The sequence below is a fragment of the Sitophilus oryzae genome, unplaced genomic scaffold, assembly GCF_002938485.1.
Source record: "Sitophilus oryzae breed Bouriz unplaced genomic scaffold, Soryzae_2.0 scaffold_1586_pilon_pilon, whole genome shotgun sequence".
In the NCBI taxonomy this organism is placed as follows: Eukaryota; Metazoa; Arthropoda; class Insecta; order Coleoptera; family Curculionidae; genus Sitophilus; species Sitophilus oryzae.
In genome coordinates this window covers 1,860,090-1,882,723 of record NW_022146265.1, presented here as the reverse complement: position 1 = coordinate 1,882,723, position 22,634 = coordinate 1,860,090, and the positions used below count along the sequence as shown (strand labels likewise).

Genomic DNA, 22,634 nt, shown 5'->3' with positions numbered 1-22,634 from the left:
CAAAAAAGAGATTACAGGGTATGAGTTAATTTCAGACCTGCTTGAGGCGGATCCTGTTTCAGCATTGATTATCACTCAACGACTCAACAACCGTATCCTATTAACAGGCCGGATAGTCCTAGTATTGAAAAAGCCTTTAAGTCAATAAAAAAGAGAGATTTTTGTAGACTTAAAAATCATAGACTCAGTTTCCTATTGACTCAGTTTTAATCTTGAAGAAGACTAAGTGTCAAACTAGTATCTAACCTAGGAAAGTAGTCCATTGGGCTGTTTTATTTATTTACTTTTAAAACAATAATTTTAACTGACATGGATAATATAAATGTTAATAGAAATAACACAATTACCTCCTTAAATTCAAGACTAAATTCAGGTATAAATAAAACTCTTTACATACATATGTCATTAACAAGTTTTTGTTTTAGATGTTTACTTCCTCATTCAACGATTTTTATCTAATGGAACATTAAAAAGGACTTTGCAGGTGTGTAACAATCAGTTCTTAATTAATTTAACTTAATTCTATTTCACTTTGTTAATATTATTGCGATTTTACAGACTTTAAATGAGGAACTCGAAGAGAAAAAGGTAATAATCAGAAATTTAAAATGAAAACATTCACTTTACTATGAGTCTAATTTCAGATTTTACCTAAGCGAATTGATTGGGAGGGTCATGAGTACGATAGATCAGTGGAAGATATGGTAGTCTTTTTCACTTACTAAGTATATAACTATAATTTATATTGTTTGTTTTTTAGGAAAATCAATATCCCTATATTGGACAGGACTTTTTGTATTATTTGTCTTGTCAAGCTTCTAAATATTTGAACCCAAATTGTCCAGATACATCTTCACTCCTAAGTTTTCGTCCAAAGGTTAGAAATAAAGTCGGAGTTTATACAAACTATAAACAGTTTTACAACTATGTTACAAGACTGCATGGTGCACCAATACAGGAATTAAAAAGTTCATTCAATATTAGTTAGTTTGATATATTTACAGTTTTAATCAAATTTAACTAATTCAAATTTTAGTCAATAGTATAAGAGGTAGAGAAATCGCAGGACCATTTTCAAGGCATAGAGCTATAACACCAAAATTGTATAATGGTATTCAGAATCAAAGAATTACACTTGGTCATTTATCAGCTGTATATTGTTTACTTTTTGATCATTCTGGGAGGTAGGCTCTAATGAATTACGAGAAATTGTTTTAGAGGTATATAATTATTTATTTTAGATATATTATAACTGGAGCTGATGACCTGTTAATAAAATTGTGGTCTACCCATACAGGTCGCTTAATTGCAACTTTTAGAGGGGCCTCTTCGGAAATTACAGATATTGCTATCGATTCTCAAAATGCGTTTTTAGCTGCTGGATCAATAGATAGAATTTTGAGAGTAAGTAGTTTTTAGTATTAAGTACTATTCATTATAAGATGTTTAAACGTGTAGGTTTGGAATCTGCAAACTGGCGCACCGATAGCTGTATTATCCGGGCACACTGGTATGATCACCTCAGTAAATTTTTGTCCAACCGATTGCTGGGGTTTAAAATATTTAATCAGTACTAGTACAGATGGTTCAATTGCCTTTTGGACTTACACTTCAGACTCTGGAGGAACTATCGATTTCAGGTTGGTCCTTTATCTTCTGTTGTTTTTTTTTTAATAAGAATAAATTTAATCCTGTTTTTTAACAATAAGGACATATTGTTTTATATTTATAAATTCAAAATATTTTGTTTTTGCCACATGCATAGTTAGAAAATAATAAGTTTTAAATTTCAGTAGTAGGAAACTTTGCCTTTGTTATTGTTTGTCTTTGCCTTTCTGATTGTTTGTATTTATTTAATAGAAATGTACCCATATTATACCAGGAAAAAATAAGACCTGGACAGGCTCAAATGATCTGTTCATCATTCAGTCCTGGAGGAACATTTTTAGCCACTGGATCAGCTGATCATAATGTTAGAGTTTATTACATGAAAGGTAAATTCTCACATTAATTACACATTTCTAATTTATTAACTTAATATTAATTAGGAGATGAAGGCCCTCAAAGGATTCTGGAAACTGAGGCTCATACCGATCGTGTTGATTCAATTCAGTGGGCTCATTCTGGTCTCAAGTTCCTTTCAGGTAGTAAAGATGGTACAGCAATTATTTGGTGGTTTGAGCAACAACAGTGGAAAAATATTCATTTGGATATGACAACAAAATTATCAAAGTAAGTGATTCGTTTAGATAAGTATTATAAAACTATGGTGATGAGTTATGTATTTTTAGTGACCAAAAAGTAGTAGAATGTGATTCTAAGAAAATAAGAGTTACAATGGTGGCCTGGGATAGATCAGATTTACTAGTTATAACAGCTGTTAGTGATCATACTTTAAAAGTATGGAATTCTTTAAATGGAGAATTACTAAAAGTCTTACCAGGTATATTACAATATGGTATGGTTTAATAGAGCATTTGAGCATAATTGTCTGTCTCTTTAGGTCATACAGATGAAGTATATGTATTAGAGCCTCATCCACATGACAATGATGTTATTTTATCAACAGGACATGATGGACAACTATTAGTTTGGGATTTAAACAAAGGAGAAATTGTATCAAAATACTTAAATGCTATTCAAGGTAATTTTTAGTCCTGTATTATTTTCAACTCTTAAATTTTTCCTTTAATTTAGGGCAAGAAAATGGTGGTATATATGATGCAAAGTGGGATCCCGAAGGATCTGTCATTGCTGCAAGCGATTCTTATGGCAATATTTTAACTTTTGGGTTTGGTAGTGGTAACTTTCATGAACAGGTATAATATATATTAAAATCATTGTTAATTTCAGTAAGTTAATTAAATATTTATTTTTTAGCTACCTAAAGAATTATTTTTTCATACTGACTATCGCCCATTGGGCCGCGATCCAAACAACTGGGTTATCGACGAACAAACCCAAGTTCCTCCACATTTGATGCCTCCACCTTTCTTAGTTGACATAGATGGAAATCCTTACCCTCCAATGTTGCAAAGACTGGTACCAGGCCGTGAAAATTGTAACGTCGACCAATTAGTACCAAATATAGTTATTGGCAATGAAGGTAAGTTTGATATAAAAAAGAAATTGAATTAAAGTAATATTTTTTCTTCCTTGCTTTCCACATGTAAGCAGAAGGTAATTAAATTGTATTTAATGATTTAGTTGGATAAATATTTACTTGTTTATTAATTTAGGAACACAAGAAGTGATTCAAGATGTTCCAAGACGGTTTCTTGAGGACTCTGAAGATGAAGATGTTAGAGGAAATGCTGGAGGTTCATATAGAAGTCAGAGGTAATTTTTTTGTTGGTAATTCGCTTATAAATATTACTGAATTATTGCATTATAGAATTAGGCAGAGCACTGGAGATTGGCAGACAGACCACAATATTGAATGGAAAAAGACTGTCCTGATACAGCCTTTGCTTCCTTCAGTTTTAAAAAGATTAAATGAAGTTAGGTAAGTATAAAAATTAACAAAATCAGTAACTTTCCTATTTACTTTTTTCCTACTTACTTTTATATAACTTCTAGAGATTATATTGATATTTTTTTAGAAAACTAACTGAAGATGCGGAAATGAAAGAATATCAAAAGCAATTACGTCAGAGACCACATATGATATCGACCGCAGGTCCCAGTAATTTAAAAGCTAAATTAAAAGACAAGAAAAAACGCGCATCGGGGTCTAAAAAGCCTAAAACTCGCAGAAATTACGAACCAGTAACAGTAAGTATCAATAATGTCTTTATATTTTGCGTGTAAGTTATATAATATTGCCAACCGTCCTCTATTTCAAAAGACATTTCTCTTTTTGATCTTACTGTACCACACTCAAAATAAAAATATTGTTACAATGTATCTTTCGCGACACCCACTTGTTTGTACAAAAAAGAAATAATACAGTATGATCGAAAAAAAGCAGCGTCAAAGACAGCTGGGGAATGACAATCGGTTATAATTTTGGCGAGGTAAATATCTAAACGTCATTTACTAAAAATTGGCGTAAACGACGTAGAAAAAATCAAAAAGGATCGAACGTTTCCAGACACACAAATTTATTCCAAAAAATTATTTTTTCTACTAGTATTACTTTTTACCACACTGCCTAATACACATCAAAATTCAGGTTTTTTTAGTATTTGGAGCAATTATTAATCAACGCAGACAGCCAATTAATGTAGTTCGAATACTGGATTGTAGTAATTGGTCCTCTTACAAATATTTAAACAGTTTTTTTTTATTTTTTTTTATGAAATAAGTGAACTATATCAACAATACAGATATTAAGTTATATTATATATATAATAAGTTATATTTTTAAAAATAATCTAAAATCTCAATATTCCATGGGTATAGTAAAAATGTGGTCAAAATTATAAGAAAATGCATTTTCAACGAAAACTTGAAGAGATGGGTAAAAAAATGATATAATACAATTTGATAAACAATTAAATTGTGCATCTGATTCTCGTAAAATATACCGGGTGTTCCATTTAAATTAAACAAGTTATTACCGTTTATAGCTAGTAATTATTTAAATAATTTTTTAGATACTCTGTGTAAGGTAGTATTATTTTTATTATTGCAACACAAAATTTAGTAAGTAGAAAAACTTTAGTACAATATTTGATTTTAAAAACTTAAATACGCTTAGAGAAATTAAGCATTAAAATTGGTACTGTATTTTCACAAAAACATAATTAAAAATATTAAATTCAAAATTATTTTCAAACCGTAAACGTAGCGATAGCGTACATTTTAAACATATTTTGACAAAATATTTTACATTATATTTGATGGTTTGCATGTACAACTGCTGAGAATATATATTTTTGTGTAATTTGTACAATATTGGACTTACACAAATATTAAATTTTAGGAAGAACTGTTGGAAAGGTATGATATAGTTCCATTAAGCGATAACGCAACTGACGACTCTTCAATATCAGATTGGGAGGAAGAAGTTTCTGAAACTCGAAAAAGAAGGTAATAAGATTTAAGTATTTTTTTATAATTTCTTTTTTATATTTTAATTTTTTTTAATTATTTTTATTTTTTGTAAAATATTAATGCTCTGAATTGAATATCAGAACTAGAAGAAGAAAGGTTTACCGCAAGTCATCTTCGGATAATGACGAGGACGACGACGAATCGTCTGAAGACTCAGATCAAACAGATGAAGATGAAGAATCGTCGGAAGAAGAAAAAGAAGAACGAAAGACGAGGAATAACAAGGAAACAACTAGAAACAATAAGGTAATCTGGAATAAAAGTATGTCTTACAATAGAGTAATGATGTTATACATTATCTTTTCTCAAAAACTGGTAATAAATAGTAAAGTCTGTCCAACAACTCGGGGAATATTTTGACAGATGATATCGAAAAAATAACATGAAATATATATTTTTTTGTTGAATAAACTTTGTTTTCATGCGTCTGAATTTTGGATATTTTCTACGAAAAATGATATAATATCGCAGGAAAGAATTGGGAAGAATCGGCTAGCGAAGACATATCGAAGACGGTGTGGAACTGAAAGCGACAGTGTTGCCATATTAAAATGTGTAATATCTGTAATACTTTTGACGAAAAGATCTTTGGATGAAAAATCCGCGTTTATATATTGAAAATTAATTCTTGTTAAATATAGAATAAACAACAAAAATAAAAATTCTTTTTATTTTGTATGATCGAAGAAAGTCGTTTAGTTGGTATGGAAATGACGTCTATTGACATTTACCATAATATTTTACTTATGAAATAACAGCGATCTTCATTTTTAAGTTAACTCTGACGTCATTCTTTGTTTCATCATATTATATTAAATTGTTTAATGATAGAAAATCCGTATTATTAACGTACTGTACCCAAAATCCGTAAATCTACGGATTAATCCGTAGTTCTGGCAACACTGTCTCCGGCAACCACCCGCTCTGTCAACTGAAAGCAGAACTATGGTACAGTCACAGATTAGGTATACTATATGTATACAGATAAAAATCTTATCCCTAATTTCCTGTGCGCAAAAATAAACTCACGTAAAATAACAATAAACAGCGTAATAGAGAGATATCCCTAAACCGAATAGCGTGCATGGACGTTAATAAGGCCAGGAGTTATTTCCTTTACGTGAGGTGGTATTAACTCTCTTCATTTATAGTTATCGGATCGGAAAGAATTCTGTTCGCGTCGCGTCCGCTATTTAAACTTAACCTAACTTTGAATTTAAAACTTTGAAATTGTTTTGTTTACTAGGTACTTTAAAACTAAAGGGCTAAATTGCTTATTTCCAGTGCTTTATTGTTCAACGTCTGCCAGTGGGTTTAGGACAACAAGCAACAAATTCTCTTAGAAGGGCTAAGTCGTCATCTGCTGTAAACCTAAGCCTATTTATAGGTTCTTTGATATTGGAAGAAGTGGAATCCATATTTGCGGCTATATTTATTTAATTAAAACTAATTCCAGCGACTTAAATATCAAATTACCTAATAAAACTAAAGTAATAATTCAAAACAATTCAAACATAACCTAAAATAAAAGATCTCGCCGACCTGTCAAATACCCGCACATGCCCATTTAAGCAATTTTTAAACGTTATTTTGTACACAATTTTAGAGGCCATAAGTGGGCGTGCTATGTGCGCAAACTAGTAACCTAACTAGTGCCCGATTCCGAAAATTGGAACCACGAAAAACAATAAATAAAAAACAAAGTTTATAATCTGTATAATCTGTGGTACAGTATTCTTTATCCGCTCCGCTGTAAACGACTATCAGCGCGCAGCGGCGCAGAACTGAACTAAATCTGGGACATAAGAGATATAATAATACTTTTTTAGTATTATGTAATAATGTGGCTTTATTTTTCAGGAAAAGGCACGAAAAGTGTCTCCTAAGCCTTCAACATCTAAAAATAATAATGCTGCTAAAGTCACCGTGAATAAACAAACAGCTTCTGTTTCTTCTCCAACAAATGGGACAACTAAGGGACCAAAAATTAAGGTACGTTTTTTGTTTCACAATATGCTCATAAAATAAAGGCCAATTTTGTTTCACAATATGCTCATAAAATAAAGTTTACTTTAGATTTCGGAGCATTACAAATTAAGTGAATGGCTCTCGGAGACAAGACCAAGAAAGTCGCCCTATTATCCACAAATTAGTGACGAACTTGTTTACTTCGTTCAAGGTTAGTGAATAATAACCAAGTTAAATTCAAATTGATCAGATATTAAATGCGTTTAAAAGACTATACCGCGGGTACTGCTTAAATTTTTGTCGCAATATTGAAGGATGAATATAGAATTTTGATGCATTTCCCAAGCCGGTGTATAAAGCTGTCCTTCCAAATCATATGTTTTATTTTATTTTTGAAATTGAGGTTAAAGACGTAACTCTTTGTTGAATATTTTGAAGTCAATTAATTTTAAGAATGTAAAGCTGGATTTATAAACTCGGAAGTTGGCATTCAGTTGCAGTTGGGCGTTCGCCGCAGTTGAAGCAGTTGAGGTTCAATATTTTTGCATTTACAAGCTGTCAATTTCAGTTGTAGGTTAGGTTTGGAACTGTGAAAATTTCGAACGTTTTTCTTTCGATTTAAAAATACTTTTGATATTTGTCAAAGTTCAAACACCAAGTAATCCAAGATTACGCAAAATATAAACTTTACATTAACAGAAATAATGAAACAACAATAAGGATCATTTTCCAATGCATCGACGTCGCCTCTCTTTACCGTGCTTCACGTGATTGACAGGCGCTTATTCATTGGCTGTCGCCGAACGTCGCCAACTGCCGACATAAACATTGACCATCTTTGAACTCCGCTGAACGTAAAACGAACTGCCAACTTTTCGACCGACTGACTTTATAAATGCGCGCGTTCATTTCATAGTGTTTAACATTGTGAACTTCAACTGAACTTCAACTGCCGAGTTTATAAATCCAGTTTAACATTATGCTTATATTTATCAACTGAGGTATTTTAATCATATCCAATATGTTCTATGCAAAGCTTTCTTAATCAAAAGTTGGCATATAACTTCGATTTATTGATTTTTGAATTATTTTGTTTATATCAACTACAAACTCAATTTTTGAAGTGAAACTTCTTTTACACTGCTTTACGCTGAAACTTCTATGCGCTGTGAGTAAAAATTCAAGGCAACACACAAGCTAGCAAAACGAAAAATGGTAAGGACAGCCTACGGCTTAGAAATACGTAGTGACACGACGTGTATTTGTGAGCAGTCCACGTGTTTATCAAAAATGTTGATACAAACTTTGTGAAAGTGAATCAAATTATTTATTAATTAGTGCTATACAAAAGTGCTTCGTTAGTCCGCTAGAGGGCATTAGACTTTAAAGAAATAAACACATTTTTTCAGATATTTTAACAACCGTTATTCCGATTTGAATGAGCTTTTGGGTTGTATGTTTTGCCGAGTGCTTTAACATTTGACTTTCACAAAAATCAAGAAAGTATGGGATGTGGCAGGGTGATGGATTTTAGTGTAAACATTTTCCAACTCGACCGACGACATATTTTCTTTTCGTAAAATGGTCCCTCTAGTGTTTACTACATTTTTTGTCTCTTGTAAAAAAAACGCTAGATCACATAGGTTTTGAGAAAAACTTTTGGAGAACTTATTTTTCCAAAGCAAACCTACGAAATATACAGAGAGTTCCAATATTCCGTGGACATAGAACAACTACGCATTTTTTGAATCAAAATAAGTGCATTGCACATTATTTACCTTTATACAAAAGTGCTTCATTTGTCCGTTAGATGGTATCAATAAAAAATAAACCCGAACGTTAATTAATTTAAAATTTATTAATTTTTTTAAGCTTTTTAAGAAGTTTATTCTCAAATATAATTTGTGATACTGACATAAAATTCCATATTTTCGCCAATTAGATTATTAGAGCATAATAGATTTTATGCGTCTCCATAGCTTGATGTGATAAATAAACATTTTTTGGAAATCAGCTTCGGAAAAATATTCCTCAAAAAGTATGCGCGGTGGCGTTTTTTTACAAGAGACAAAAATATAGTAAATACTAAAAGTACGAAATAAAATCGGTCATCGTTAGAGTTCAAAAATATTTATACTAAAATTTATGTAGGGATGAGGGTAGTTTTTACCCTTCTCGTACTGTTTCTTGATTTTTTTGAAAGTCAAATGTTAAAGCACTCAGCAAAACATAGTCACCCAAAAGCTCATTCAAATCGGAATAATGGTTCTTAAAATATCTGAAAAAATGTGTTTTATTTTTTTAAAGTTTGATGCCCTCTAACGGACAAACGAAGCACTTTTATATAAAGGTAAATTGAGTCCAATGAACTTATTTTGATTCCAAAAATACGCTGTAGTTCTATGTCCAGGGAATATTGGGACACTCTGTATATGGGAAGACCGCAGTATAGTCTTTTAAATGTGTTTGTATTCATATATACATTGTTCCTTCTTCTCTCTTCAAGGTCACCAACTGTACGTAGAAGCGGTAAAATTAAAGAATATATACGAACCGCTAAATAAGGATCTCCCATGGGTAAAAATGCAATTGAAAGATAGGGAGTTTTGTAAGGTGGTCGACATACATTACGAAATTAAACCGCCGAGGTTGTGCTGTTTGAATTTAGCCATTCAAGATGAAGACGGCTGCTTTACAGGGCGCTCATTAACAGTGAAATATCACGATATGCCCGACGTACTTGATTTTTTCGTTTTAAAACAGTGTTATTTGACGGCGTTATCTAGAGATTGGGATGTCGGCGATAAGTGAGCAATTTTTTTTTATTAGTATTCATAGAGGTTGGTTTAGTGTTCTGACAACGGTGTGTACAGGGCGGCTCGAATTCGACGCTCATCATTGGGATTTCGGAAACCGAAAGAGATACAGGATCGGTTAAATGGAGGCAAAGTTGCGCAATTTGATGCTCAATAAAATGCCGTATTGCATTTTTATTTTTTTTATTTTTTTTTGCATAAAATATTCTGGTGATGGAATTTTCTGTACGAAACGTCGGCAAATATCAAAGTGACTATATATAGTGTTTTAAGAGTGATGACAGGATTTAATTAAATTGAAAAAAAAATCAGGTCCGTATTTAAAAAAATTAAGTTGATGATGGTCGCCAGAAACTGAAACGTCAATATTTAATCACATAGAGTTATAGAGAAGAAAAAGTGGCCATGAAAATGTGTTTTTCATTTTAAGTTATCTTAACATATAAAGCCGGGAAACAATAGAAAACCAAATTGAAAATTCCGTTTTTTTTTTCGAATATATTCGGAAGTAATTCAAAATGCAATGCGGCATTTTATTGAGCATCAAATTGCGCAACTTTGCCTCCATTTAACCGATCCTGTATCTCTTACGGTTTCCGAAATCCCAATGATGAGCGTCGAATTCGAGCCACCCTGTACAGTGTGATTTAGGTATATTGGTATTATTTAATTAATAATTGAACCATTGTCTGTAGAATTTGATTAACTCCCTGAAAATCTTTGTAATGCCACTTGGTATATTCACATTTTTTTAAATTTATAACATTTTCCCAAACATCAGAGGTTACTATTTCTCTAACGTTTGGAAAAATATTATAAATAAAGCTTGATTTTCATGCGTCCGTTATCCGTTGATACGATAGTCCGACGGCGCTCTGATTGGTTATAGCGTTTTCGCGCCACTTTTCATCTGTAATTTGTCAGCCCGTCAACGGAGAAAGATCGTACAATAACGAGCGTTTTGACATTTTTTTGACAAATTTAATCTAGCCTTAATAAACATATAATAGTACAAAAGCGAGCACCGTCGGGAAAACGAGAATTTTAAGAAAGCAGGTTCTTTAATATATTATCATTGCTACTTTTTTTTATGAAACTGAATATGCTACACATGGGTTTGTCTTAGCCTCCTTAGTTCCTGAAAGAGAGGGTAGAATTTGTGATGCGGAGTAGTGAACAGATGTTGAATACAGATATGATGCGCAGTAGTGAACGCAACGTCTACCAGCAGCCAGACAGTCCACACTCTGTTCAGGAGAGCATAGCAAAAGATGTATTAAAGAACCAGCTTTCTTAAAATTCTCTCTCGAAAACGTTGCTAGACTATAAATACAGCGAAATCGTTATGAAAATGAAAATATAAAATGACACCAATCACAAGCAAATCGTATATATCCGATGAACGGTTCATGCATCCGTTCATCGGATATATACGATTGCAACAAATTTAAAAACTGCATAATTTTCTAACCAATCGAAGTCTTTAAATTCAACCAATAACAAAAAAAATTGAAATTTTATACTGAAAAAATATCGCTGCCAATAGTTCAAATGTATTGGTTCATAACTTTGAATAAAAAGATTAAGGAAAAGAATCAAAAATCTTAGATCGAACGCGACGTGGTCCTATCATGGCCGACTTAAATTTCGGGTTTATCAGTGCCGTTCTAATTAAGACCGTTAACACAAACATCCGATACGCTACTGAAGCAGGAAAGTCAAATTGACGTATCTAAACTCTTCGACATGTAATCTTTAACAAGTAGTAAATAAAAGCAAAAATGCAAGTAAAAATATATTATTAGTTAATTTTAAGTGAATTTCGTAAATGATCGGTTTACTACATGTAGTCATCTTATTTTATAGTCATTTACTAGCGAAAAGTTATTCCATTATTTCCCTCGATTTTTGACCAAGATCTACCGCACGCTACACAACCCACTATTTTACAGTCTTTTTCGATAAATCGCAATACTGTCACTGTTAATTTTAGTTCTGCCACAATTTCCTTTTAGATTTACTACCTTTAAACAACTATTAGTAGTAGAATAAATAATAAATAACATAAAATAAGCTCAGTAAAGACTGACAAATCCACAAAATTTCAAATGAATCGTCATACAGAACTGTCAAGGATCCGTCTACCATGCATGAATACATGGATATCATTATACTCCTTTAATTTTTTTATTCAAAGGTTCATAATCATAAAATTTTATTCCACCGCTATATTTTTTATAGATTTCGATGTATGATAGATGATAACTGGTGGATCGGAGTAGTTAAAGGAAAAAGTGCGGTGAATGAGGCGTATCCAGAATCCATTTTCATGTACTATGAAATATGTTGGACAAACGGCGAAAGCGAAAGAATGAGTCCATGGGATATGGAACCTATCGACGAAAGCCGTAAGAACGTCTTCTAAAAAACTGTAATACAGGTTAAATTATATATTTTTTTTAGGTATACCAGAAGATGATAAAGCTGCAATGCCAGTATCTAGTAGTGAACTAAAATCAATTCTGTACAAGCCTGTTCCAGAAGACTGGCCTAACTTTGAAAGGGATAGTGCTTGTAGGGCCATCACTATTGGTATAACTCAGGTATATCGCAATTTGTTAAAATATAAACAGGGTGTGTCAAAAAACATGTGCCATCTCTCGTGGGGAGATTCCTTTCGTAAAAATAATATTTATTTATTATGTCAACATAGGTCCGATCCTGCTTTGTTTCGTAGCTACAGGGTGTTAAAGTCTTAATATTTTTTCGATTTATTATAATTTTCTTCCAAGTACTAGCGATTTGAATGAAATTTTGAGGGTAAAAGTTACTATAAATGCGACATATTTTAATGCTAAAAAAGCGGAGATAAATTCACCAGGGACGTGCATATGGGTTATCACTAGAATATTTTTCAAAAAAAAAACATGTGCGCCACTGACTTTTTTTCTTTTGATATCAAAATTGTGTAGGCCGTTTAATGCCAATTAAAAGCTGTCTCTTGATATTTTGTCGAATTCGGCCTTCTTGATGAGATGAACGCTATTTTATTAATCACATTTAATTAAATTAAAATAAAAATAAAATTTAAATTAATGTATTTTACCTAATTTATTATTAAGTATTATTACTATTAGTTATTATGACTTTTCTAAGACCAACTCTAAAACTATGCATTTCCATACCCATGTTTATAGGAACTTTTTATTTATATTTTTTGATGAGGAATCAATAGAATTAATTCACTTGTTTAAAACTTTCGCAAGTTAGTGATATTAATTTTTTTAAAGGTTGCTTTTAGACTTGGATCAAGGCAAATTAATAAAATTGAGTTTATCTCATTAAGGAGGCCGAAATCGACAAAATATCAAGAGACAACTTTAAATTGGCATTAAACTTCTTACACTATTTCGCTAACAACAGAAAAAAAAAAGTGGCGTGCATGCTTTTTTTAAAAAAATATTCCAATTATAACCCATATGCACGTCCCTGGTGAATATGTCGACACTTTTTTAGTCTTAAAATATGTCGCATTTATAGTAACTTTTACCTTAAAAATTTCATACTTGGAAGAAAATTATAATAAATCGAAAAAATATTTAGATTTTAACACCCTGTAGCTACGAAACAAAGCAGAATCGGACCTATGTTGATATGAAAAATAAATCTTATTTTTACGTGAGGAATCTCCCTACGAGAGATGACACATGTTTTTTGAAACACCCTGTATAAATAAAAAGTTGTATATTGGACGTTGCCTGTCGAAACCGTCTGTTCTATGTTCTATTTTTAGAGAAATTTAAACAATCTTCTATCTATGTTTTTAGGTGATGGAATTGGCAATAGCAGAACCATTTCTAGTGCCTGTAGATGTTAATGTATATCCTTCCTACGCCCGCATCATAGAATATCCGATAGACTTATCTACTATTAAGGCGAGATTTGAAAATAATTTTTATAGGTATGAAAAAGTAAAATCAAATTTATTACCACAAGGAATAACTCGCTAAAAGTTTACTATAATTAGCTCTTTAGCTACTACAACAGTGAAGAACTTAATAATTTAGTGTATCTGGCATCAAATTCAGGACAATTATAGTCTATCCTACTATTCAGGGAAGATTTCGACAGAGGACATCCAAAAGATGTCAGAAATTACAATTTCTCACAACTGTCACTGTCAGGGATCCTCCCGTTGGACAGAGTATAATACCTTCAGTAGTTTTTCTAATGTCAAAATAATGCAAGAAAACTAAAAAATATTATGTTCTCTTACTAATCTTAGTCATTTATTCCTTGTAATAACACACATATGGCTCTATACAGGGGTCTCAGATTTTAATCGGGAAAATTTAATAGACGATAGAACTTGCAAAAATAAAACAAAAAGTTCATATCAACTTGTAAGATTTAAAGCTTCCTTTTCGAGATACAGGGTACCATTAGAATCCTAATTATAATATTAATTACCAATTAGAATTTAATTTTTTTCGCAAGAAGTAAGCATAATAGACAAAAAAGTCAGGAGACAAAAAAAATATATTTTTAATTACTAAATCCAAAAATAATATTAAACTTCTAAAAAAGCAGTGGCGCGCCTATTTTTTTCTTTAAAATAATTTAACAGTGATGCCCCACCGCCGCCCCTGGCCATTAAACTTAAATCTAATTACATCAAATTAAGTCCCATAGTAAGTATTATAAACAGGTCAAGTTATATCAAAATCGATTAAATAGTTTTTCAAATATCTTAATTTTTTTTTTCTTTTTTAAGTAACTTTAACACCCTGTATCTCGAAAAGGAAGCTTTAAATCTTACAAGTTGATATGAACTTTTTGTTTTATTTTTGTTTGAAGTTCTATCGTCTATTAAATTTTCCCTATTAAAATCTGAGACACCCTGTATATACGGTATGAACAAAAAAGGCGTCAAGTTAGCTTGCAAATGACGATCCATGACATTGCTCTTTTAATTTTAAATCTGACGCCGTTTGTTTTTAATCGTATGATACATTTTTTAATTATAATAATTTCTTTTAGGCGTTTATCCGCAGCTCAGTTCGATATTCGTTATTTAGCTATAAATGCCGAAAAATTCAATGAGAAACGTAGTGTGATAGTAAAACACGCAAAAATAATAACAGAGTTGTGCCTTAGAATTCTCAAGTAAGTATTTATAATAAAAACTAAGAAAGAGGTTTTTGCCCACTTCAAGATTAAATTATATTGATATCATTTTAGTTATGTTTATACCCTTATTTATTAATGTAATTTAATATTTTGCAGGAGTGGTGATAACGGCATAGACGTAGCTTCAATTTATCATCAATTAGTAGATGGTTATGACTCATTCAATGCAGAAGGTATGGTAATTTGAGTAAATTAACTTAACGCATTTTACATTATTGAAGCTGAATTTTGCCTTATTATCAGTTTGCTGAAACGCAGAGTTGTATCAAAAATTACTTTTCTCATTTTTTTTTTCCTGTATTTAGCCGAAAAGTCTTTAGACAAACTGTATAAATATTTATGAATAATCTCAGATTACAAGCAACTGTTTCATTAATTCCGTGTTGTCTATACCTCTTAATTCTCCATTTATAGTCTAAAACTGAAAAATTATCGCTGGTAGTACCGTATGATCGAAAAAAAGATGGCGTCCAGTTGGCTGGGAAATGACGATCGATGACATTTCCCATATAAATTTACATATAAAATGACAGCGATCTTCATTTCATAGCCATCGTTGACGCCGTTTTTTCTAGATCATACGGTAGTTCAAATGTACCGGTAATTTTAGAAGTAATTTTGAAGTAATGAACAAATTTTGACATATAATATTTTATTAGTAAGATATACGGGGTGATTCATGGCCAAGGTATGTTAGACGTTTATGGAGAACCGGTGATTTTTTTTTAAATTTGGGTTTTTACATAAAGGCGCTTGCTCCATCTATATAAAATATTTTCAGCATTACGGTATTGCCGCTATACTAAACGTACTAGCATCTTTGTTACTTTAAATGGAACATCCGGTATATTATTACATTTTTCGAAACTACTTTCGTATCTCATAATTTTACTATTATACTTACCTACAGTGGTGGCCAAAAGTATGGAAACTTTTTACTTTTTAAAATATCACAGAAAATATTGCTATGCTTAAACTCTCAGGAATATAAATGAACAGCTTATCAGCAAATAAAAGTATTCCAAAAATTATACAGCGAAAAAAATCTGTTTAGCAGTTTTTGTAGGAGAACAATAGATTTCTTGTAGCTAAAAGTATAGAAACCATAAATAAATACATTAAAATTATTTAGTTTAAGCTGATAAACGGTACGATTTGCTTCAGATAAATATAAACATCATGCCCAAGTCTAAATATTTCTCTACGGATTTAAAAAATAAAATAGTTGAATTATACAAGAGCGGTTATAAACAAATTCAAATAAGTAAAAATTTAAACATTTTAAAAGGCACCGTTTCGAAAATAATTCGTAAATTTAATAAAACAGGGAACGTTTCAACAGCTTTTCCTTAACTCGTTATAACTCAAGAAAGGGGAACTAGGCTTGAATTTAAAATAACAAAGATTTGAGCATTTTTATAACAAACGGAAATAAATATTTTTTTAGCTCTCCCTGTGTAATATCCAAGACAGTTCGAATATATCGACCTTCGTTAACTTATAACCCAAATTTCTTCCAAAATGTCCAAAAAAACTTTCAAAATGTCCAATTCATGATTTTACCAACGCTTATTCAAGATTTTTTTTTTTGCTAATTTTACACGTTTTTTTATCTCAAAAACTATTAGAGATAGGTTGGAGGCAATATAGGTATAAGTTAATATCATAGAAAAATTATGAGATATGAAAGTAGTTTCCAAAAATGTAATAATATACCGGATGTCCTATTTAAGAAAGATGCTACGACTTTTCAGATGATGCGACAACATTGTAACTCTGCAAATATTTTAAATAGATGTAGCAGGTGTCTTTATGTAAAACCCCAAATTTAAAAAAAAAATCCATCACCCCATAAACATCTAACATGCCATCGCCGCGAATCACCCTATATAGTGAGTCAAAAACAACTTAATTTGTAGATGACATTGAAATACCCCAACCATCTACTAGTCGCGCATCGAGATCTCTGTTAGTCCGAGCCTGGAAATCTCCAGATGACTGGAAACTAGAAGCTCAGTAAGAAAAAGATAGATGTTCATAAATAAGCCTTTACTAACGTAAATTAAATTATTTTCAGAACACTTTTAGAACTGATGTGGCAAACAGACGAGTCAGGACCATTTAGGACTCCCGTCAATAAAATTAAGTACCCAAACTATCATAAGGTAATTTTATATAAATATGTATATGAAATATTTACAAATCAATAATTCTTGTTATATAGGTTATCAAGAATCCAATGGACTTGGGCACAATCAAAGATAAATTGGTCAACAACGCTTATCAAGTACCGCAAGAATTTTGTGCTGATATGAAATTGATGTTTCAAAACTCCAGAACGTTTAACACTAACAAGAGATCTAGGGTAACACATTTCATTTCCTAACAAATACAGGGTTGTTCACCACATACGACACGGAGTATTATAGCTAAACTATTAGATTTTTACAAATTATAAGTTCTGGGTTCGTTGAAGGACTGTTAGAGCTACAATTTAAAAATACGATAAGATACATAGTGTCCCAAATAAGTTAAAGATATTATAGTTGTATTTTTTTAAATGGAACACTATGAATATTATTCTATTTTTAGATTCTACGATTGAAATAAATGTAAATTTAATTAAGGTTTATAAGTGTGATAACCAAACCAAACCTTACCGTCTTTGAAAAATTTTCAATTTTATGCAATTGCAGAAAAAAATTTAAGGCTTTATTTCTCCAAGGGTATCGAAGTTTTTAATACGAAATATTTACTGAAGTTTATTTATTGATCCGATATTGTGTTGCAATAGTAAACAAAATACTACGTTACACAGAGTGTCTAAAAATTTATATTAAATAATTACTAACTTTAAAAGGAAAAAACTTTTTTAATTTAAATGGAACACCCTGTGTATTTTACGAGAATCCGATGCACAATTTAATTGTCTATCAAATTGTATTATACCATTTTTTACCTATCTCTTCAAGTTTTCTCAGAAAATGCATTTTCTTACAATTTAGGCCTCATTTATCACTATACCCATGGAATATTGACATTTTAGATTATTTATATGCATCTAACAAATTTTCAAAGAGTACCAGATACTAATATTGTCGATATGGTTCTCTTTCATTAAAAGATAAAAAACTTTAAATATTTTTTTGTCAAAGACAACCAATTAATATGATCCCAGTATTCAAACTACATTAATTGACTGTTTACGTTGATTAATAATAATTGCTCCAAATACTAAAAAAGTGAATTTTGTGTGTGTATTAAACAGTGTCGTAAAAATTAAAACCTTGTAAATTTGATTAAATTTTTGACGAATGCTTATTTACAACAACAGAGACTTTCATTTTCATAACTTATTGTATTGATTACTGAGTCAAATCCACCTTTATTTAGAATAATTTATTAATTAAAACAATTAAGTATGTAATTAACTAATTTCTCGGCGGAAATAATGGTGGTATATTAATAATTAGTAATAATTGGTATACTCTTCTACAAAGATTTAAATAGTTTTCTTTTTGGAAACAAATGGGCTTGCAATATTATTACCTGTACATTTTGTACATACGTATGTTGCCTTAACAAAATCTAAAATGTGAATATTCCAAGGGTATAGTGATAAATGAGGTCTAAATTATAATAAAATGTATTTTCTACGAAAACTTGAGCATAATACAATTTGATAGACAATTAAATTGTGCATCTGATTCACGTAAAATATATAGGGTGTTCTATTTAAATTAAACAAGTTATTGCCGTTTAAAGCTAGTAATTATTTAATATAAATTTTTGGACTCTCTGTATAAGGTAGTATAATTTTTATTATTGCAACACAATATCTGATCAATAAATAATATTCAGTAAATATTTAGTATTAAAACATTTAATACCCTTAGAGAAATGAAGCCATGTTTTACTGCAATTTCACAAAATTGAAATTACTTCGAAAACGGTAAGGTTAAGTGAGATAAGTAAGGTTTAAGTGTGATAAACCTTAATCAAATTTACCTTTATTTCAATCGTAGAATCTAAAATATAATAATATACAGAGTGTTCCAAAAAAATGCAACTATAATATTTTTTACTTATTTGGGCCACTCTGTATCTTGTAAAATTATTTTTAAATTGTAGCTCTAATAGTCCTTCAATGAACCCAAAACTTACAATTTGTAAAAATCTAATCGTTTAGCTACAACAATACTCCGTGTCGTATGTGGTGAACAACCCTGTATAATTGTCTAAATCAAATTAATTACTTCGTTTCTAGATATACATTATGACCGTACATCTGAGCAGTATGTTTGAAGACCACGTTAAAAAGATTATGACCAGCTGGCGTTTATGCAAGAAACGTCAACGTCACATCAACAGCGAGTCTGAAGACAGTGATATCAGTGTCGGTTCGCACAATAGTTCGTTTAAAAACAGAAACCTTAAAAGAAAACAGAAACCGGTGCTGTTTAACGCTTCGACTAACTCAGATAGTGACAGCGACAATACTCCTTTACAAACGTTGAGAAATATGAGCAGATCAAACACAGCCACCGAGTCAGATACGACTTTAGATAAAGTACCTTTTTACACGCCTATGGAGGATAAGAACAACTCGTCCGGACCTGAACTAAACGGTGATCACGTCGAGTTTGAGTATCTTCCAGGCCCGTCCACATCAAATCGTATTGAATACTTCGAACACAACTACTCATCTAAAAGACTGGAACCGAACGTACGACCTAATAAGAACGAGAAGAAAAATAATTCATACGTCGAGAAAAGTGAAGAAGATGATGAATACAAACCAACTACTTTCAATAAACTCAGGAACAAAGTCTTTTCAGATAGCGACGATCCATCTGAGTCTAAAGGGACAAATAAAAAGAAGGAAGACATATCTTCGAGTTACGTCAAATTACAGAGACTGGAATTATCACCGGCAGGTTCGGAAACCAACGATGACAGCTCCGAGCTCACGAATTCGAGAGTGAATAATGATAACCAACCATCTACCTCTGCGCAAAGCAATATTGAAAATTCTCCGAGTGAAGATTCGGACGAACTCGAAAGCGATAGCAAGTTGAAAAGAAACGGCGCGAGAAGAAAAAGAAGACAAAGTAGTGACGAAGATTTTTGCTTAGAAGAGAGCAGTTCTAATTCCAGGGCGAAAAAAACCGCTTTATCTTCAAGAAGACGAAGAAAACATAGTTCAGAGTTAGACGAAGACTTTGAAATCAACAACAGGAGTTTTAGGTCGAAAAAGAAGACGACACGGAGAAAACGAAGACCTTCCTTTGTCGTTGAAGATTCAGATCAATCTTCCCCAGAAGAGACGTCTGATTCCTCTAGTAGTTCCAGTAAAATAAGAAAAAGAAAAGCTGGTTTGAGACAGAAGTTAAAGAGGAATAAAGTGAATCAGTCGAGCGAGTCGGACAATGAACTTCTTTCTAGGTTAGCTTCTAAGAGGAGGAAGGTTTTGAAAAGCGGGAGCGATGATTCCGACGATGACGATATTCCATTGGTGCAAAGTAACGGTAAAGGATACTTTGCTGGTGTTAGCAGTAGAGGACGGATTAGAAAAATAACAGAACGCGCTGCGGCCTTCTTGAAGAAGGACAAAAAGGTTGGATGATGCCGAGAGAGTTACTGTATCGGCAAATTCAAAAAACGCTGTAGCAAATGTTGTAGACACTAATGTCGTTTCAACTTTGTGGCGTCGTGATTGTGTACATAGAACGATCGGTATGTGTAATAAGTACCAAAAGTTTATTTTAATTTGTTGTTGTTTTTTTACGAATAATGACTAAAAGATCTCCAAAGGGCGAGACTAATTTGTCCCACAATTAGACTGCCACGTTAAAAAAATAAAACTAGTAAAAATTTAAAATCGGGTTTATACGAATTTAAAACTGATTTTAAAAACTTCAATTTAAAGTTTGTTGTGGGAAATATTTGTACATATAGTTTAGGAAGATATCGATAAATGATATAAAACGCGTTATATTTGTTTACTTGTTTCTTACCTTAGTTATATTACCTAAGTCCAAAGAAGGTGAATAAGTCATATATTTTGTTTAAACTCTTTTTTAACTGTATGACAAAATACCAGATGTAGGAGGATAATATTTTAAATGCACCTTAAAATTATTTTCCAGAACGAATTCATACATCTGTTTATTCTAATTAGTTTTGTTATTATTTATTTTTAGTGAGTGCAAAACTGCCCCCTAGAAATGTAATAAAAATGTTAATAATATACATCTACATATATTTTTTTAACTCCAAACGATTTGTGATTAAAGTGTTTTTTTAGTTCTTTCCAGAGTAGTTCCATATTCATTATTTTATTTTTTAATATAGTCTTTTGTCTTATATAACAGAATGGCTTAGATTTTTATTATTTCATGTTTCAAGTTTAAGTATTAAATACAGAAAATAAACAGCAAAATTATTGTTTTTTGTTCTGGCCCAAAATCCAGGTTATTTCTGTTTCAAGGTGGATGATACCGGGAAAATTATTGTATAGGGAATTCAAAAACCGCTGTAGCAATGACCTAAATGCACGATAACAATCAGAAGATTGTGCACAGAGAACAGTGACACCTATTATTTTAAATACATTTGATTGAAATAATATTTTTGTGACTAGCGCCTACGTCCCACTAGTCTACTCAGGCACCCAGCAATGTTGCCGTTTGTTGTCCCTTAATTTCATGATTTTCAATTGTTAGCTAAACTAAAGACGTTTATTTTTACGAGAAAAGTGATGACGATGATGAATACAAACCAGCCTCTTTCAATAAACTCAGGAACAAAGTTTTTTCGGATAGCGACGATCCATCTGAGTCTAAAGGGACAAATAAAAAGAAGGAAGGCATCTTGGAGCTACGTCAAATCACAGAGACTGGAATTATCACCGGCAGGTTCGGAAACCAATGATGACAGCTCCGAGCTCACGAATTCGAGAGTGAATAATGATAACCAACCATCTACCTCTGCGCAAAATAAACGGACGATGTTTTGATGTTTTTTTCACATACCTATAACACAGATTAAGTATACTATATGTATACAGATAAAAATCTTATCTCTAATTCATGGTACGAAAATTGTTTTTTATGACGATGTGCAAACGAGTCAAATTTCCTGTGCGCAAAAATAAACTCGCGTAAAATAACAATAAACAGCGTAAAAGAGAGATATCGCTAAACCGAATAGCGTGCATGGACGTTAATAAGGCCAGGTGTTATTTTTACAGTTATCGGATTGGAAAGAATTCTGTTCGCGTCGCGTCCGCTATTTAAACTTAACCTAACTTTGAAATTGTTTTGTTTACTAGGTATTTTAAAACTAAAGGGCTAAAGTGCTTATTTCCAGTGCTTTATTGTTCAACGTCTGCCAGTGGGTTTAGAGCAACAAACAACAAATAATTCTCTTAGAAGGGCTAAGTCGTCATCTGCTGTAAACCTAAAGCTTGTTTCATGTAGACGCGAATTGCGAATTGCGGAAAGCGATTCGCCAAAAAATATTCGCAAAATTTGGACCTATTTCATACAGTCGCGAATTTTTAGGGACATTTCATTTTTGCTCCACTGAAAGTTACCAAAA

The 22,634-nt window shown here is 31.7% G+C and overlaps 1 protein-coding gene across 3 annotated transcripts; it reads left to right on the top strand.

The window, feature by feature from the left end:
• The first annotated feature begins 213 nt into the window (after positions 1-213).
• LOC115879696 (PH-interacting protein) lies at positions 214-21,468 on the top strand. Of its 3 annotated transcripts, none has more exons than XM_030896648.1 (32): positions 214-373; positions 426-484; positions 559-588; positions 645-704; positions 761-983; positions 1,037-1,184; positions 1,242-1,404; positions 1,459-1,640; positions 1,861-1,994; positions 2,049-2,232; positions 2,292-2,443; positions 2,504-2,644; positions 2,698-2,819; positions 2,881-3,106; positions 3,178-3,180; positions 3,240-3,339; positions 3,395-3,505; positions 3,603-3,774; positions 4,928-5,034; positions 5,139-5,304; positions 6,919-7,050; positions 7,135-7,237; positions 9,533-9,833; positions 12,084-12,250; positions 12,306-12,445; positions 13,670-13,803; positions 14,883-15,008; positions 15,129-15,205; positions 16,952-17,048; positions 17,110-17,197; positions 17,257-17,397; positions 19,300-21,468. In XM_030896648.1, the coding sequence occupies exons 1-32, from the start codon at positions 310-312 to the stop codon at positions 20,656-20,658; spliced, it is 5,412 nt and encodes a 1,803-aa protein (XP_030752508.1). In that variant the 5' UTR covers positions 214-309; the 3' UTR covers positions 20,659-21,468. The 3 variants fall into 3 exon arrangements, with proteins under 3 accessions (XP_030752508.1, XP_030752507.1, XP_030752509.1); XM_030896647.1 differs by having other exon boundaries at positions 3,175-3,180; XM_030896649.1 differs by lacking the exon at positions 3,178-3,180.
• Positions 21,469-22,634: the final 1,166 nt, after the last annotated feature.

Coding starts and splice junctions, on each gene's coding strand:
- LOC115879696 (XM_030896647.1), top strand. CDS start 310: ATGGATAATATAAATGTTAATAGAAATAACACAATTACCTCCTTAAAT. Junction 2,444..2,503: donor ATTACTAAAAGTCTTACCAG/GTATATTACAAT, acceptor CTGTCTCTTTAG/GTCATACAGATGAAGTATAT. Junction 2,820..2,880: donor GTGGTAACTTTCATGAACAG/GTATAATATATA, acceptor TTTATTTTTTAG/CTACCTAAAGAATTATTTTT.